Raw genomic sequence first — 16,486 nt, forward strand, 5'->3', positions numbered from 1 at the left:
CCATTCAAATCCCCCGACAAGCATACAGACAAACTAGTGGTGCAGAGCAGAAGGGAAAGCTGAGACAGAGACGAGAGGAAAGAGAAAAAGGATGGTGTTTAGTTTTCATTATCCACACTCGTGTTGCTTGTAGTGTCACCTTGTTCTCCTGCTCCTCCCCTCTCTCGCTTTATCCAGGCTGATAGAATGTGTGCAAAACGCGAGGCGACGACAGCCAGCGCGGCACGTAATGTGATCTCATATACTGAATAAGGATATTTCTTTTTTTTGTTTTCTATGCCACCAGTATTTTCACATTTTCGCCTTTTTTTCCCCCGCTTCAACTGAAAATAGCAGCTGAAATCCAGGGAGGGAGCATCAGGAACCGGTGTGTGATTTATGGTGTAACTAACTGCTCATGTGATGCTGTGGCCTACTTGGGACTAAATAGACTTATATACAAGGAGAAGCCTGTTCTGGTTGAAGGAGCACGCCATGTGTGAGCGGGTTTGTGTGTGCGAGACGAGAAAGCGAGGTTAAAAAAGAAAAAAAAAGGAGACATTTTGTAAGCTTGAGAGTGTTAAGTTAAACTATTTAACCCTCACAATGCCCTTGCTTTTAAGGTTCAATGCCTTTTTTCTATTCTCTATGACCACTTGATACCAAAAACACAATAATGCTGGCGCTACAGTTAAGCAGAACAAGGACAAGGGAACATCCCTAACAACCGTTTAACCCCGCCCCCGGCCCAAGATTGCTTTGTTATCTAAGACAATTTCCAAAAAATGCATTGTTACAGCCAACTGGTGACACATTGCCCTGCTTTGCACAGACTTTGATCTCTTCTCCTTCATCTCAAACATATTGAGGCAGTGTTCCACATCTCGGTTGGCTCTGGTTTACGAAACTCGTGTGAGTTTCACAAGAAACGTGTTGCTCTAAAAGGAGATGTGCTGACCTGTGAATGCATCCCTGCTGAAACCCAGCGATGATTGAAGACAGGAGAGCAGCTGAATTAATGGTTTAACAGCTGCTGTGACAGTAATAAGGAGTACATACACACAACTGCACACTTTGCTCAACATGTCATTGTTGTTGTTGGGATATAGTCTTCCTGCAGCTACATCCTAGACAGGAAAGTTGTGAAATCTGGCACAGTGATTGAAAATAGTCTCATTACACCTCAACTATTCTAGATTTATTAACTATCTAACTAGCATTAGGTTTTTCTTTTGGTTCAAGCTAATTCAATGAACCCCAGAACATCAGTTTCTACCATTACCATCACCAGATTATATGAACTAGAAAGTGACGGCCTGGTAACTACTGGACACTACTCCCTGACTGCTTGCAATTAGCTGCTGGTAGTTGCTGTAAAAGCAATTGCTAAGGCCCCATTCACACGTGACCTAGAGGGCAGTCAGTGATCTCCGGGTAACCGCCTATCACTAGGTGAACTTGGCTGCCAAAGGAGCTGCACCAAGAACTTCCTTGTGATTGCTTTGGTTGCATTGATTGATGCGGTTTGCATGGAAGACTTAGATTGCATGTCCCTGCTTACTGAACAGCAAATCCATTGCTTGAAAACCCATTTTGGTAATGCACAAAAAAGTATGATTTGATCATTGAGGGGCTCTGGGGCAAAAATGCACTCTAATAACTGGTGCACACACCTGCAACAGATTTCTAAAAGACAAAATAGATTATTGTCCATTGATCATAGTTAAAGTACTTTGAGTGTGAGCTTCAGACCCTTGAATCAAGTTATTTATGTCTTTCTTTGCTGTAGGAGAAACACAGATGTAAAAAAATAGCAAATATACCAGGTTTTAAAACCTCCAAGGTCTAAAACCAATTTTAAAGCAGCATTTGGACCATCTTAGGCCACTGAAAGCCTTTAATTTGGACAAGTTCAGCTTAAAGAAATCCCAAGCCGTAACATGTTTTGAAGGGTACAGAGAGATGGAAGGGAGGAGTGAAGATATAACCAAAGGAAGGAAGGGGGATAAGTAGTGAAGTCAGCTTATTATCTGAAGAGCAGTGGCGTATAAACATTGGGGGGTATGTGCGGATGAACGGGCTAGATGAGAGTGAGAGAAGAGAGAGGGAGAGAGCGGAGGAGGCTTCCTCGGGGGAGAGCTGAACACATCTGCTGTGTTCCACACGGCTGGGCAAAAAAACTCCAGAGCTGACATGTGTACTGAGGTACACACACACACACACACACACACATTTGTGTGGAGGTACTTGGCTACACAAATCAGTGCGCGCGTACACATGCACCCACAGTGAATAAACACAGTAAAAGACATTGCACTTGCACACACACACATGCGTTCAAAGTCCCAAACAGCTCTCCAGGGTACCTGCTCAGTGACTTCAACATCCCTCCACCAACAGATGGAAAGTTTTGCTCCGAGTGGCCTGTTTGAAGTGATCAGCGGCTCTGTCATTAAGAGGCGATGTGGGCACGTGCGCTTTCCACCTTACACTGCACTGTGGCACCCTGAGGCTACCTGTGGGGTGGCTGGAGGTCGCAACCTCGTAAGAGAGAGGGTTTGTTGACAACAAACACAAGACTTGTCCACAGGTGGTATGGTTCAGCTGTGTGTGTGTCAATGGGACGGGAAAAAAACTCCATCTACACGATCAGAAAAATCCTGAAGGAAGTATTTTGTACACACGGCATGCAGAAAGGCGTCTTTCTTCTCTGAAAAGAACTCACTGTTTTTTAGACTGAAAGTTATTTAAAGCCTGACACTTAGACTATTTTCAGATTTTTCCATCATTTTCAGGACCTGGTGATTGTGTGTGTCTGAGGGCGGTTTGGGTTAAATTACAAGGCCTTTGATGCCTGGATAAAACAATCACAGGGAGCAGAAGAGAAGTGAAAATAAAGGAGTGCAAATAAGAAAAGGAGCAAACATGAGGGGAGGTGTAATGAGTTTAACAGGCAGGGGAGCAATACAAACAAAAGAACAAACAGAAAGCCAGAATGAAAGGGAGAATACAAACTCGAGAGCCTGAACAGTGCTGCTAGAAACTGAACTTCGAAAGATCTTGAACCTTGAAATCAATTCAGTTGATGAAAAATCATCTGAAAACAAAATCTGCAAAACAGTGATTTGATTAGATTTAGACTAGTGCCTGATCGAACGAGGAAATTTAAGACAGATATTTGGTGATTTAAAACCCGATATACCAGCTACCAGTGGATATTTTTCGTCTTTCAGACACAGAAAACATAAACAGAGTTCTCAAACATTTATGTGCAATTATTTTTGAGACGTTACTAATATCATATAACAATGCAGTTAAAAATTATGTCATGGATCACTTGACCTTGCTGGGATCAGCTGGTTTTCCAAACAAACCACAAATACAACAACCAGCAAGTTGTAGAGTGCCCTCTAGTGGACAAATTCTAGTGTATTTCTCTCTTGATGATTGATTCATTGGTTTCATGGTGGACCACTAGAGGGCTCCACTCATACCCAGTGTACAGGAAGTGTGTTGCTGAGTTTTGTGGCGCAACGTAGTCAGTTGTTGTTAGGTCAAGAACAAAGTTGGCGTGAGAAGTGAGAGCTCTCGTGTCGTCTGCGTTTACCTCCACAGTTTATTGATTTATCGTTACATATCCTGACACTAATATATTAACAAATATTAGTCAATCTATATTGATTTGCTTACTTTTGGACCTGAGCCAAGTTTACAAAGAAAAGACATTAAACTGATCTCGTTGCAGCTCTCTTTTACATGTGACCAATCGGCGCATTACACGTACGTACGACCCAAGAAACGAATGTTTGTGCGTTTAAATAAGCCTACCCGGATCAGTACAACGCCACAACGTTGAGCTGTGTTGCACAGATGTGTCAGCGTGTCCTTGAATGCACCGAAACAGAGGCATTTCACACAACCCACATAAAACGACTGGAGTGTCTTGCAAAACTATCAAGCGGATGGCACAGTGCAGCGTACGAGAGGAACACCTTGTCAAGGATGAAACGCTTTCATTTGTTTACTTTCACGTCATAAACGTTTAGCAGATCAAAAGCCATCTCTTAAACATAGTATGTTATTGTTTCTTTGGATACAAAAACAAGGACAAAAATGTCTTCTTTGATCACGTAACACCGATGAACTTAAACCAAATGCTGAAAGAAATCAAGATGTGACTGCATTTCACTCTGGGGGAAATGATCACTAGTACACTGTATGCAAATGTGAGCTGTGTGTGTACTTGCTTGCATTTAGACCCATCATATGTGTGTATGAATGTGCACGACTCACTAGGACATGTCACGGTCAGGTCAAAGCTTCACCACCCTCCCTAATCTAAATCAAGCCAAGCCAGTCCAAACAGAGCTCCACTGAAGAGGCGGGACACGGGGAGCGCCTGTTGCTTCATGGCCGGGTGAAAAGCTCTCAGTCCGGGACTCGCCACTGCGGTCAGCTTCCACCAGCCTTCCAGCCTTCCTCTCACTGTCTGCTATAAATACACCCAGCCTCTTCTTATAGCTTCCAACCGCCTAGCCGCTTGCACACTAAACTGTGATTAAAGGCCTATTTTAGGGGACGCTTTGAAGCAGCGACAAAAACGGCGAATGAGAGGCAGAGACAAGACAGACAGAGGAGGGAGAGACGCCGCTCAGCGCCCCCACACAATCATCCAGATAGACCCTAGCGTGTGCGCAGACCTCCATAAGAGCAGGCACCCTTTTTGAAAGAATAAAAACAACACTGCTCTGACAAAGACACACACACATGCACGCATGCACACAGCAAAGCTTCGTCTGCTCAACAGACGTTCACAAGGAAGGCAGGTGTACGACAGAATGAGAGCATGAAGAAAGACAGAGACATTAAAGGCAAAGATATGCATACCCTTACGAGCTGAATCTACCTATTGTTATTTAGGGCTCATTAACACTGAGCGAGTTTTATTGGAATTCATGTCAGGACCGACTCGATGCTGAACAAAGCAAAAATAATACCAAATAAAGCGACAGGTTTTAAGGTGATACATTTCTTGTTTCCACGTGTAAATCCTTGTTTGTAGCATCTGTTTTCTGTAAAAGCTTTATTGTTGCCGCCTTTGATAAACAGTCACGCCAATAGAGCGCTCAATTCAGCAGAATTGGAAGAGAGCGTGATGGAGTGGGAGGGGAGGAAGTGGTAAAAGTGGATTAACACAAGAAGAAGAAGTGAGCCCATTGGGGGTGGGGGTTGGTTTTCAGGGGGGATGACGAGGCAAGATGAAAGGAAGAGGTGGGGGCGGCGGCGGCGGTGGTGAACAGCCTGGCTCGGTGGGGTGTCGCCACTGCAATCCACAACAAGCAGAACAAATCAAGAACCGGTTGAAGTCAAGAGTACAGTTTTTCCATGCCGGCGTCATGGTTCATGTATGAGCATTACAGCGACGGGCACAGGCTGTGGTGAGCCGGGCCGCTTTGTGCACAATGCTGTGTTGATGACACACACAGAGACATACAAGGGAGCCTGTGGAGTGGAATGGAGTTCGGGATTTTAAAGGCCACAACCTGCAGTGATTTCACAACAAAAGGCACGAAGACTATGGAGAACTACAGTGAAAATGTGTCCACATGCTGCACGCAGTTAAATCTGGTTTAGACAGACACCAGTGGTCTGAGTGTATGCGTTTGTCCACTTGTGTCTATTCATTTTCAATTCAGCGGCAAATTCTATTCAGGAATTTGCTGCTCAGAGTCTTGCTGACTGTAGTATTAACATTCAGCCACCTCAGTGACAGCACATTCCAGTTCTGACATTTCTGATGAGTATCATTATGTAGTACTTAGTTCAAGCATTTTTCTACTCATCTAATCACAGTGCAGCTGTGTTGAAGTGGACCTTCTATGCTCCATATTTTTATTAATGGACTGTGCAAGAACAGCCTCGCTTCATTTTACAGTTCAAAATATTCCTTACGTTGGGTTTCAGTGAACCCTCCCATCAGTTCATCCACAGTCTGACAGAAGCATTTTAGCTGCTCTCCCCTTCCCTACAATTTTCTTACTAAGTGATAATCGCAAACTAAAGATCTGAGGATAAGGACGGGGGAGCTAGAGGTGCCAGAGATGACCATATTAGTGATATCTGTTCTCAGTGACATCATATAGATGCAAAAATAGAAAAAAATACTAGTCGTTGTCCTCCCTCACGCTCCTACTTGATGTTTCTTCATCCACAAGATTTTCAGAAAACTTGACCTCTGACCTGGACCTTGGCTGAGGGGTCAAAACTGTCTGTACTGAGTGTTTGATGCAGTTTGAACCTTGAAGTTTTGGCTCAAACGCATTATCTGTACATACACTGACCTCATTGTGTGAAACACAATAGGAATATGTGCCACTTTAACCCAGGTGGCCATGGCCATGAAAGAAGAAAGCAATCAAATCGACTGCATAAACAACCCGTGAGGTGTTGTGCGTCATTCTTCATAATCTAAAACCGTTGCATACACTTTGCGTCCCTCACTGCTGCAAAAAAAAGGTCCTTTGGATAAGAGTACCCTCAGACTGGCATTTTCATTTTAATGCACATGCCCACTTGCCCCCACATCAGCCCTCACGAAGTCAGAACGACAACAGAGAGCAGCGCAGGTCTCGACATTTGGTCCCGGCTGTTAATCTTCGCCGACCAATCAGCACAGGGTCAGCGGATGACTGGCACTCAAAGCAGATAAAAAGCTATGATGAATCTCCTCCTTCCATTCCCTCCCACTTTTGTCCCCCCACCATCTATCCTCCCAGTCACGCACAGCCTCTCTCTGCCTCCTCCTCTCCCTCGCTCTCAACCACTCATTACTGTAATTGGAGGGTTTGAGGAGATAAGGCAGAGAAACAGAAAGAAGGAGGGTAAAAAAGAAAGAAGAAGGTTGAGAGAGAGAAGAGAGAGGTTTCTGGAGGTCAAAGGCCCAGCCCTTTTCCAATCTGCTTCTACAGAGTGTCTGTGTGTTTTTTTTCTCAATCTTTCTTTTTTTAAATCAAGAGGCGTACATTTGCTTTGGCCTTTCTTTAAAGATGCAGGGCTCATTTTCAGCATCAAATCTCGCTAGGTTTTCAAGCATAATATCAAATTTGTAAGGGCTTAGATTCTACAACTTCTTTCTTTCCCTCTTTCTTTCCTTCTTTCTTTCCTTCCTTCTTTCTTTCCTTCTTTCTTCCCTTCTTTCTTCCCTTCTTTCTTTCCTTCTTTCTTTCCTTCTTTCTTTCCGTACAGCTGTGTTTTGTCAGATTTCTGGCTTACCGGCCTCTGTCATTGGGCTGGGGCTGAGAAGTTTATGTGTGGTTGTGTATGAGTGTATGTGAAAGCTAAAGCCATGGAGTAAAATATGGTGTTCAGCAGAGAAAGTCAGTAAGGACTGGGACGGACGGTGGTGTTTTCAGCTAAAGCATTTTCTGTGGTCAGTGGAAATTGGTCAGGTTAAGTGTGTGAAAGTAGTAGCTTAAAGCAACATAATGGATACTACAATCCAATCCAATCCAATCCAAAAAAGCGGGTGCACAAAGAAGGACAAGGTCAGATTTTAGGCGCACAGACAACAGATATCTGAAATCTGTTCCACTTGTAAGATTAAGTAGCGAGGCGGGCAGAACGTTGCCAAGAAATCCCACAAAAAACGCTTGAATGGTGACATGACCCTAACAGATGTGTAGACCTGGGTTAATGTCAACTTGACAAAACCAAAAAACAGTTGCTTGTTTTGAATTAAGAGTACAGCACATTAATTTCAATACACTTCCACTACCATATAGACGCTACAGGAATGTTAATTTAAAATAAACCCTATACTTGGTTTCTGGCTTTTCTGCCATTTGCACTACCACCGCACATCATTTCGCTCTTTACCGTTATTTGTACAAATGCCACCTACAGTGAGACACCTGTGCAAAAGTTGTTGCACTTGGAAAGACTTGCTGTGTTCCCCAAACCCTTTTTTCATCACCACATTTAAGCCCAGAGTGAGCACAGAGTTAAAGGGAACTCTAGCAGAGAGGAAAAAGCTGCTACTTTTCATTATTCAGCTAAATAATGCTAAATTAAGCTGCACTGTTCACAGACTCCAGTGCTATTGTTGAACTGTATTCCCTGTATCCCATTAAGCTCTTTATTAAAACTGACAATATATCATGAGCTAAAAATGTGTTTGTTCCTTCCAGCTGTTTGTAGGAGTCTTTCATTTAAATTTGTTCAACACCTGCAGCATCTGGCAACAGCAGGGTCAATTTCAATTTTAATAGCACCAAATCACAAGAGCACACACCCTGAGACACATTTATATTTTAAAGGAAAAGACTCTATTATATTAGACCCCCCACCCCCCAACAATTAGATGACCCCCTCCATCCCAAAAATGCACAATCTAACCCTATTGTATTTTATCCCTAGTTTGCTACAAACTACTACTAGAGAATTAGTTTGACCCATTGTTAACGAATTAGGGAACCAGCGGGCTTCTGAGTGCCTAATGGGTAAGTCAAAAAGTAGAAAAAGCAGACAGCATCTCAGTATTCATGGGTAAGAAAACCTTTTGCGAAAAAGGATGAATGAGCAACTTGTACAATATGAACATAAATGTGAAATATTATCCGTATAAAAGGGAAAAAGAAATCAAGACACATGCACTACATCAGGGTGCAGAATGAGAAAATATGAGCGAAAAATGTAAAGTATGTAAATTTACAGCACTCATTAGCAGCTCCACGAGGGCCATACATAATGTGTGTACATAAAATGTCTCATTAGAAACCAACAGTGATTTCTTTTCCCCCCTCCACTAATGTGGCGAGCGGCTGGTGAGGAATAACAACAGGCCTAAAATTTCAAATGTCAACATGTGACTTTAAAAAAATATATATAAGAGGGGAAGAAGAAATAGAAGAAGAGGAGGGGAGATAGCGAGACACAGAGAGAGGATGTTTGCTTTTCTTCTCCTGCAACCCCGTGTAAGCCTTGTTTAATTGCAGGGTGTGTGAGAGGGGTGGGGGTGCCGTGATGGCGGGTGGGTGTGGGGGTAAATATTATCTCTTCAACCATCTCTCCCCTACCATAACCCAACTCACTCAGCAGCACACACACACACACACACACACACACCCCTCCTATACCACCTAAAAGCTCCAAATCCCACAGACTGCGAACCAAGCAGTATACACACACGTATAAACAAGGGGAGATTAGATAGGCAGATTCACAACTACACACACACACACACACACACACCTCCCTCCAAACAAATACGTATAAACAGAACGGCCCTCCGTCGCTCTATATTTTCTCTCCGTCTTCTTGTGTCTGTCTAACACGCACACGTGCTCACATGGATGCTTCGCAGAGATGGTTAGGTGCAATGTGAATCTCTGGGTGAACGGCCGGCAGTTTGCGTCTGTGTTTTCCTCTCTCTCTGTCTATCCTCTGAAGCTACTTTCTGCCCTTTTAAGGCAGTTACTGACTGGCCTCTCTCCCCAGTCTCTCGCTCACTTTCCTGCTTTCTTTCCATTATACCTCCCCTCTCTCTCCCTCTCTTTTCATTTTGTCTCTCCAATCCAATCCATCGTTCCCTCTTTCTGCAGCTGTATCCCCCCCATTTCTCTCCTATCTCCTTCTCAGCACTGTAGCAAGAATCCATCCATATAAGTCATTTAACCCAGTAGCAGGGCCTGAAAATCTCATTTTTTCCTTCCCCTCTTTCAGCAAGCGAAGAAATCTGTCAACAGGTATGATAGTCCTGCTTGTTTCCAATGCAACTCATTTTGCGTCAAGAATCGCACTGCACGTGACAGCCACACTCAAATCAGAGATGACGTGACGCGATCTGCCTTTCTCCTATGTTTCATGATGAGATTTTTATGATGACTTTTATGACAGAGGCACTCCCGATATGAAAGCGAAGCTGCACGAGAAACCACGGGAGTTGTCTTTCGACGCACTTTTTTCTAAAAAGGAAAAATGCAAAAAAGGGTTATTTATTTCTTGGTAGCAGATGTCCCCGTTTCCCCTGTCTGGTGTGTCTTCGCCACAAGTGCATGCCGGCCAAAGTGTGTGCCGGCTAGAGTGCAGCAGCAGAGATCTGTGCTGCTCTGTGCCAGCGCTGGCTTCACTTTGTCACAACGGAGCATTTCACCACAAACTATCAACACCCTGCTGATTGTTTTTTCCCCCCATCTTCTCTGTCCTTACATTACACCAAAAACGCCAGTGATGAGGTGTTGTAAGGATAGAGAAAAAAAGAAAGAAAAGGAGAATGGGAGTGATAGCGGCTGTGAAAGAAGCTTTTGAAATATCCCTACGCTCCTTCGCCGCTGCCGCTGCCGCCGTGCGCACCATTCTCCTCGAGAGCGGCTGAAATCGAAGCTGTTTGTGAAAACGCCATAAGAGCATTTCAGGTTCATACGATGAGCTGCGGCACACAAAAGAGGGGAGGGATAAAAGGCAAAAAAGAAAGAGCAGGAAGAGAGAGAAAGGGAGCGAGAGATATGGGATGAAAGGTGGGATAGGTGGAACAGAGAGGTGAGAAAATATACTTTTTCACAGCTTTTTTTCCCCCCATTTCTCTTTATAGTATTTCCCTAATCCACAAGAGAGTGAGGCAGCTCTTCTCCCTGGAGGGATTAAAAAAAAAAAGACTATTTCTTAGCTCGCAACAATTGGCATTGTTCAGTGAAGAAAGCTGGGTTTGGCTGCAGAAGAGAGCTGAGATAAATGGTGCAAATTCAGCTGAGCGCCAGGATTATACTGATGCATTGTTTCACTGAGGGCTGATGTGGGCCTCATCTCAGAAAACCTCCACCTCTGACATAACGCAGAAATCCTCTTGATTGTTGTTATGGAATACATCTGTCCAATTATTGGTTTTGTATCCGATGCCTGACCAGATAAGTCATTTCAGTGACTGATCTATCAATAAATCGGCCTTATTGGCTCGGTCAGAAGACCGCATAAAAATGAAACATTTCTTTTAGAGGATTCAGTCAGTGGATATAATATCAGGGATGTGTAAATGTATCACCTTCTGTAACACTGGCCAGTAGTGGCTAGGGATGGGTATCGTTTAGGTTTTATCCGATACCAGTACCAAACCGGTACTTTTGAAACGGTGCCGGTGCTTAAAGAATGGAGAACACAAAATTGGTCCAAAAACCTCTCATGTTCAGCTGTTTTTTTAAAGATAAAAGATAAAAGATAACAATGTTAGCCTTTTCTGCAGCTATATGGTATCACTGTTGGCTGGAAGCAGTGCTTAATCAATGGAAAAAACACCAATTTTGTCTAAAAACCTCTCATGTTTAGCTGTTTTCCACTTTTTCTTTGGTCATTTTAACCTTTTTGGCCAGGGTGAAGGGAGTATCTGCCATCAAACAAGAAGACAGCCGCATGTAACTACGACGGTGTTTGCTAGTTCACCTTACATGCATTAATGTAATAACGTGGTTAGCCTACTCAACGTAAATTACACACGAACAACATTAAGCGACTGAGGCAGAGAAGAACGGCTGCTGCTGCATCATCATCCGTCATCATTTCTGCTACACTGGCAGGGCTAGGGGCCAGGACTCTCCTCTTCGGGTTTTTGGGGGATGTTGCTAACTCCGGGTCCGACAACAGGCACCACACCCGCAGTAGATGTGCACGGTGTGAGGTCTCGCAGCAAGCTATCAAATACGGCTTTTAACAAAATGCTATACGTCGCCAGGTGTTTCATCGGATTTGAGGTGTTACCTCCTTTGACAGTATCACAGTATCACCTTAAAGCACTTGTTGCAGGCTGCTGAGTTTGCATCTTTTGCTGTGAAGTACAGCCAGACTTTTGACCGCTTGGCCTTGGGCATTTTTAATCTGTAGCTCTGCTCTAAAAGAACGTACGTACCTGGACCCGCCTACTATCCTTGGAAACGTAAAATGATTGGCTAGAATCTAAAGTGTATGACATCTCATGAAAATAAAGCACCAAAATGTGCGCTGCTTTTCAGTCTGGTTACTACCGTTTATGTCAGAACCGGTGCCATAATGGCACCGGATACCAGTACCCATCCCTAGTAGTGGCGTGTCTTAACAGGGCTGATCTTTGAAGGAATGCAGAGAATTCAAGTTGGAGGAACTTATAGTGCCTGTAGGGCAGGGATATTTATGGTGTCTATGAGAGCATACTGTCAGCAACTTTGTATAAAAGTGTAGATGAATCTGAAAAGTCAGGTTGATTTGTCTTAAACCGGAATTCTTTCTAAAAGCAAGCAGGAGGTGATCTGTGACTAGATGTCTGTGACGTCTGTTAGTGTCCTTAGCGTCAGATCCACGCCTTGTTCATCACGTACAGTTTCAAAATACAAAGATGAAAATGGTGAAAACACCCAGGTCGAGGCTTCAGTATTCACAGTATATAGTTTATCAACACTATCACTTGTGTGTGTGAAGATATCAGGTGAAAAAAACAACCTAAATAAAAAATCCCAGTACATGTGATTGTTTCCACTTGGAGGCACATAAGCTTTAGTACTCTCCCACTGGGCCTACCTGTGGGTTCCTCCTTGGCCTGAAGACAATATGTCACTATGTCATCCCAAAATTATAACTTACTCCATCCCTATTACAAACTATTAGCTCTTAATTCACTGATCGCTCACCTTGATTTCGAACAGTCTTGCGCGGGATCGGGTTCCAGTTGAGGCCCAGCGATTTCTCCCATCCGACCAGAAACACCAGGAGGAGGACCTTCGTCCCCCACATACCTCCTATGTGAGCTCCCATTTGGTGCTGAGCGATGGATCGAGGGATCAATCAGTCGATCAGAGCAACTCGAGAGAACGGCCCAGCTCCTGGCAGCGTGCCTGGAGCAAAAGAAAAAAAAAAACACATCAGCTGGAGGCAGCAATTCACTTCATTTTATTGGCTTAGCTGCTTATCAGAAACAATTTTGTCAGAGCAGTATTTACAACATGTGCATTTTTCAAAAAGACACACAAAAGAGTTCACACACTCAAGCCGCTCCGAGAGATAAACGTCTCACTTTGAAAAGATGCAGAATATATTTGAACACTGTCATCAAAATCCACAATAATGCAAAAGAGGAGTGAGTCATGCAAATCGTTAAAGCCTACAAGGACATAGTTTTAATCGCTGTACGTGCCCCTGTTTGTGCCTGTCTGCCAACATAAACAAACTAAACATTTTAATGACTTTTGGCCAGGAAGGTTAGCAGCAAAGTTTTTTCCTGCCTCTCCCTCGCTCCGAGTGATAATCCAGCTATCGCCACTCAGAAAGCTCAGAAATAGCTTATCGCTAAACTCTTGTCAAGCCAATTCAGCGGCAGTATATTAAGCCGGGGCTGAGTTATCAAAGTTAACTGGTGCTGGCAACGCATCAAACGCCAATGTGGTGGGAAATGAATGTCGAGACAAGGACAATCCAATAGCACTGTGTTGTAAATGAATTGGCTTATACATAATGAACATCGAGTGTGCGGCTAGGACGTAGCATTACAGTCCAATAATGGTGCCTGGTGATTGACTTGTTATGATGCTGCAGGTAGGATTGATACATGAGCTATTTCACATTAACACCACACACTTCAAACTCTCGTTTTGTATGCCTGGAGGGTGTTAAACCCACGGTAATACCAAGTGAATGCGTAAATCGGTCTAGCACCCAATTATTAAATAATACACAAACTCAAGAAGGTAAAGATTAAGAGACAAGCTCTTTTTGACTGATTTGTTGGCTTAGAGGTCAAACAATTAATAAACTTTTGGAAGAAAGAAAATCGCACTACTCGATCTGGTCACACTTATACTTTATTAAAGTTGCGTGATCTTTGTGTGGGTATTTTGCAGAATAAAGCAGAGTGAATGGAAATTATTAAGAAAAGAAAAAAGCATGTATATATAAGAAATAGAAACATTTCTTCTCAGAAAAGGCTGCACATTGTGCCTTCCTGCCACGTCTTAGGCCAAAACCTGCAATAGCTTCAGGTTGGCTGCACCCTGATCTCTGTGGCTCTGCCGAGGTTGAAAACTAGTACATTGATTTTGTTCATAAGGTTGGACACACAATAAGCAGCAGAAGAAGCTGGCAGGAAAAAGAAAACTGACAAAAGGGGAACGTGTTTTAAAATTTTCTAAAGCATCAGATACCAATTATGAAGCTGGAAACTGGGTTGCACGACCTCTTTGAAACACACAAAGGTCTCAAGAAAAGCGTACAAAATACTCTCCTTCACAGTATTCGTTAACATTTTTTTCTCATGTTTACTATTTCTTCACCTGTTTGCGATTATTTGGGAGACTCTTGGGAACAACTCTAAATGTCATTTTTATGTGCTGGACAGCAGCTGAAATATACAGTACTTCCACACACAGACAAATGCGCGCAAACCATCTGTAAGCTTCCCTCTCTGCACCTGCTGCTGCTGTGCATCAGCGAGCGAAATGGTGCCTTTGATGATGCGTGCTTATTGGAGAAGGGATCCAATTGACTTTTAAACAGGTGCAAAATGTCAAACTTTAACCCAGCACAAAGGCAGAAAACACCTTAGTGTGCATAGCACGCAGTTTTACTCCTTTGCCCACATCTATTCCCACGTGTGAATAATACATTCCAGTGCTGGCAAACAAATATTTGGTCTATTTAGGGGATTGGCAGGGGAGGTAATTGAGATTTAGAGATCTGTGTGTGTGTTTGTGTGTGCGGTTTGAGTGTGTAAGCTCACGTCTGCCCAGTGTGACAGTTATTGATTACACTTTTTAAGAGTATAAAAAAGAGATACCCACACACCAGCCTTCTCAATTAACACGCCTTTAATTGAGCGTGCTCAAATGCTAGGTTGGGGTGCGGGCTCTCCGAGCTTTGCCATGGCGGGGCTACCAGCTTTATTGGATCGATGCTGGAGGCTTTGGTGTAGCCAACGCTTGAGTGAGCAGAGAAGAGATTGAGATGGCGGTAGAGAAATGGAGAAAGAAGAAGAAAAAAAAAATCTCCCTCATCATCCAAGGGTTCCATCTCCAGGCTGAGAGGTAACGAAGTGAAGTAGGCATCCCGAAGGCTGGATTAAGCGAAGAAGCAGCATGTAAATACTACAGAGGGGGAACGAGGAGGAACAGAGCGAGATGATGAAGAGGGATTCAAAGCTGTCTTGTCTGTCTGCAGAAAAGCTTAAAATTTCTGTATACCCTACTCTCTTTTCCCTCCCCCTTTGTCTGTCACGTCTTTTTTTGATCATCTCCTCTTTAATCTTCTCTGCTATTTCAACAACGGAACTGTTTAGCATAGAAAATATTGCCAGTAAAACGGTAAAACCGTCTCTTAGCTTGTGTAGTGTTTGCAGTAGAAAGCAGAAGTGCACACTGCAATTCATCCTCGAAGGAAGAACTTGTCACATGGTTAAGCTTCCAAGGCAATCAGTGCAAATATGATCACATGATTGTCTGACAAACTAACAACATGGAGTCGTAGCAGTTCAGTGTCCCTAAAAAAGACGAACAAAAAACAACTCAATATTTTGGAATCTTCAAAAAGAAAATCTAACAGGATGCTGGTTTAGCTCAGTGAGTTGAGCGGGCAACCACGTGGCCTATGACCAAGAGCGGCTGGCCCGGGTTTGAACTCGAGCCACAGCCCTTTGCGCATGTTTGCCCCCGATTTCCTGTCTATTCTTCACTAAGTCTATCAAATAAAGCTAAAAAGGTCAAATGTAACTAATTATTTACGTCACATGTGTTCTTTTCTAGTTTTGGAACACGTGACAGCATTAAGTCAAGTCAACACCAGAGAAGTAAAGAGATTTCAATTTTCATATATCAAAATAAACCGTCTCATCTTGTATTGTTGTTTTTCAGAGCTGGCCCAGCAAAGAATCTCTGAACTGTATCCCAGCAGTGTTTGCACTCTCTCGGCCGTCGGGTAAGCAGCTCGGCTTCGGTGAGTGCAGACATGTCCCTGTACAGTTACAAAAATTTGGTCAATTTACCAATAATTGTTTTGCCTAATTTTTGCATTTATACTATCACAGATTAATTTTCTCAAATTCTCATGGTCAAAACATCTTGCTGGAGAATTATTTTGTCCAAATTTGTTTTTATTATATTATATTATAGTGAAAAATAATCATTATCAACTTAATAAATACATACCATCCATTCTAATATTTTTATTCAAATTTTAAAACGGCATCACACAGACTTTGTCATTATTGACTTGTATATATATATATTCGGTATGCATATGTATCGAACAATACAAAGTTTTTAATTTATTTTATCAACTTTTCTTCTGACGATGCTGTCTGTGTTGAGAGCTCAGTGGATCTGCGTTCAACTACTCCGCCTAGGCTGCACTGTCGAGCGCAGATCCACTGAGCGCAGCACAAGCTAGCAAGACAGAAGCTAAGCTGGTTGCAACATGGCAAATTGAACCTCCCCCACCCTCATTCAGATCTGGCGTTTGGAACTATTTTGGTTTTCATGTGACGTATGACCCTGAAGGTAAGCGT

At 43.1% G+C, this 16,486-nt stretch overlaps 1 protein-coding gene across 2 annotated transcripts in view; it reads right to left on the reverse strand.

Moving 5' to 3' along the window:
- Positions 1–16,486, reverse strand: part of sema4c (sema domain, immunoglobulin domain (Ig), transmembrane domain (TM) and short cytoplasmic domain, (semaphorin) 4C) — a 108,036-nt gene that overhangs the window by 37,406 nt on the left and 54,144 nt on the right. For both annotated transcript variants that reach the window (XM_085180668.1, XM_085180667.1), the window contains one exon: positions 12,627–12,830. In XM_085180668.1, the coding sequence (XP_085036794.1) occupies positions 12,627–12,750 (124 nt within the window). In that variant the 5' untranslated portion in view covers positions 12,751–12,830. The remainder of the gene's footprint in view (positions 1–12,626; positions 12,831–16,486) is intronic.

This window comes from Neolamprologus multifasciatus, chromosome 12, assembly GCF_963576455.1.
Source record: "Neolamprologus multifasciatus chromosome 12, fNeoMul1.2, whole genome shotgun sequence".
Lineage (NCBI taxonomy): Eukaryota > Metazoa > Chordata > Actinopteri > Cichliformes > Cichlidae > Neolamprologus > Neolamprologus multifasciatus.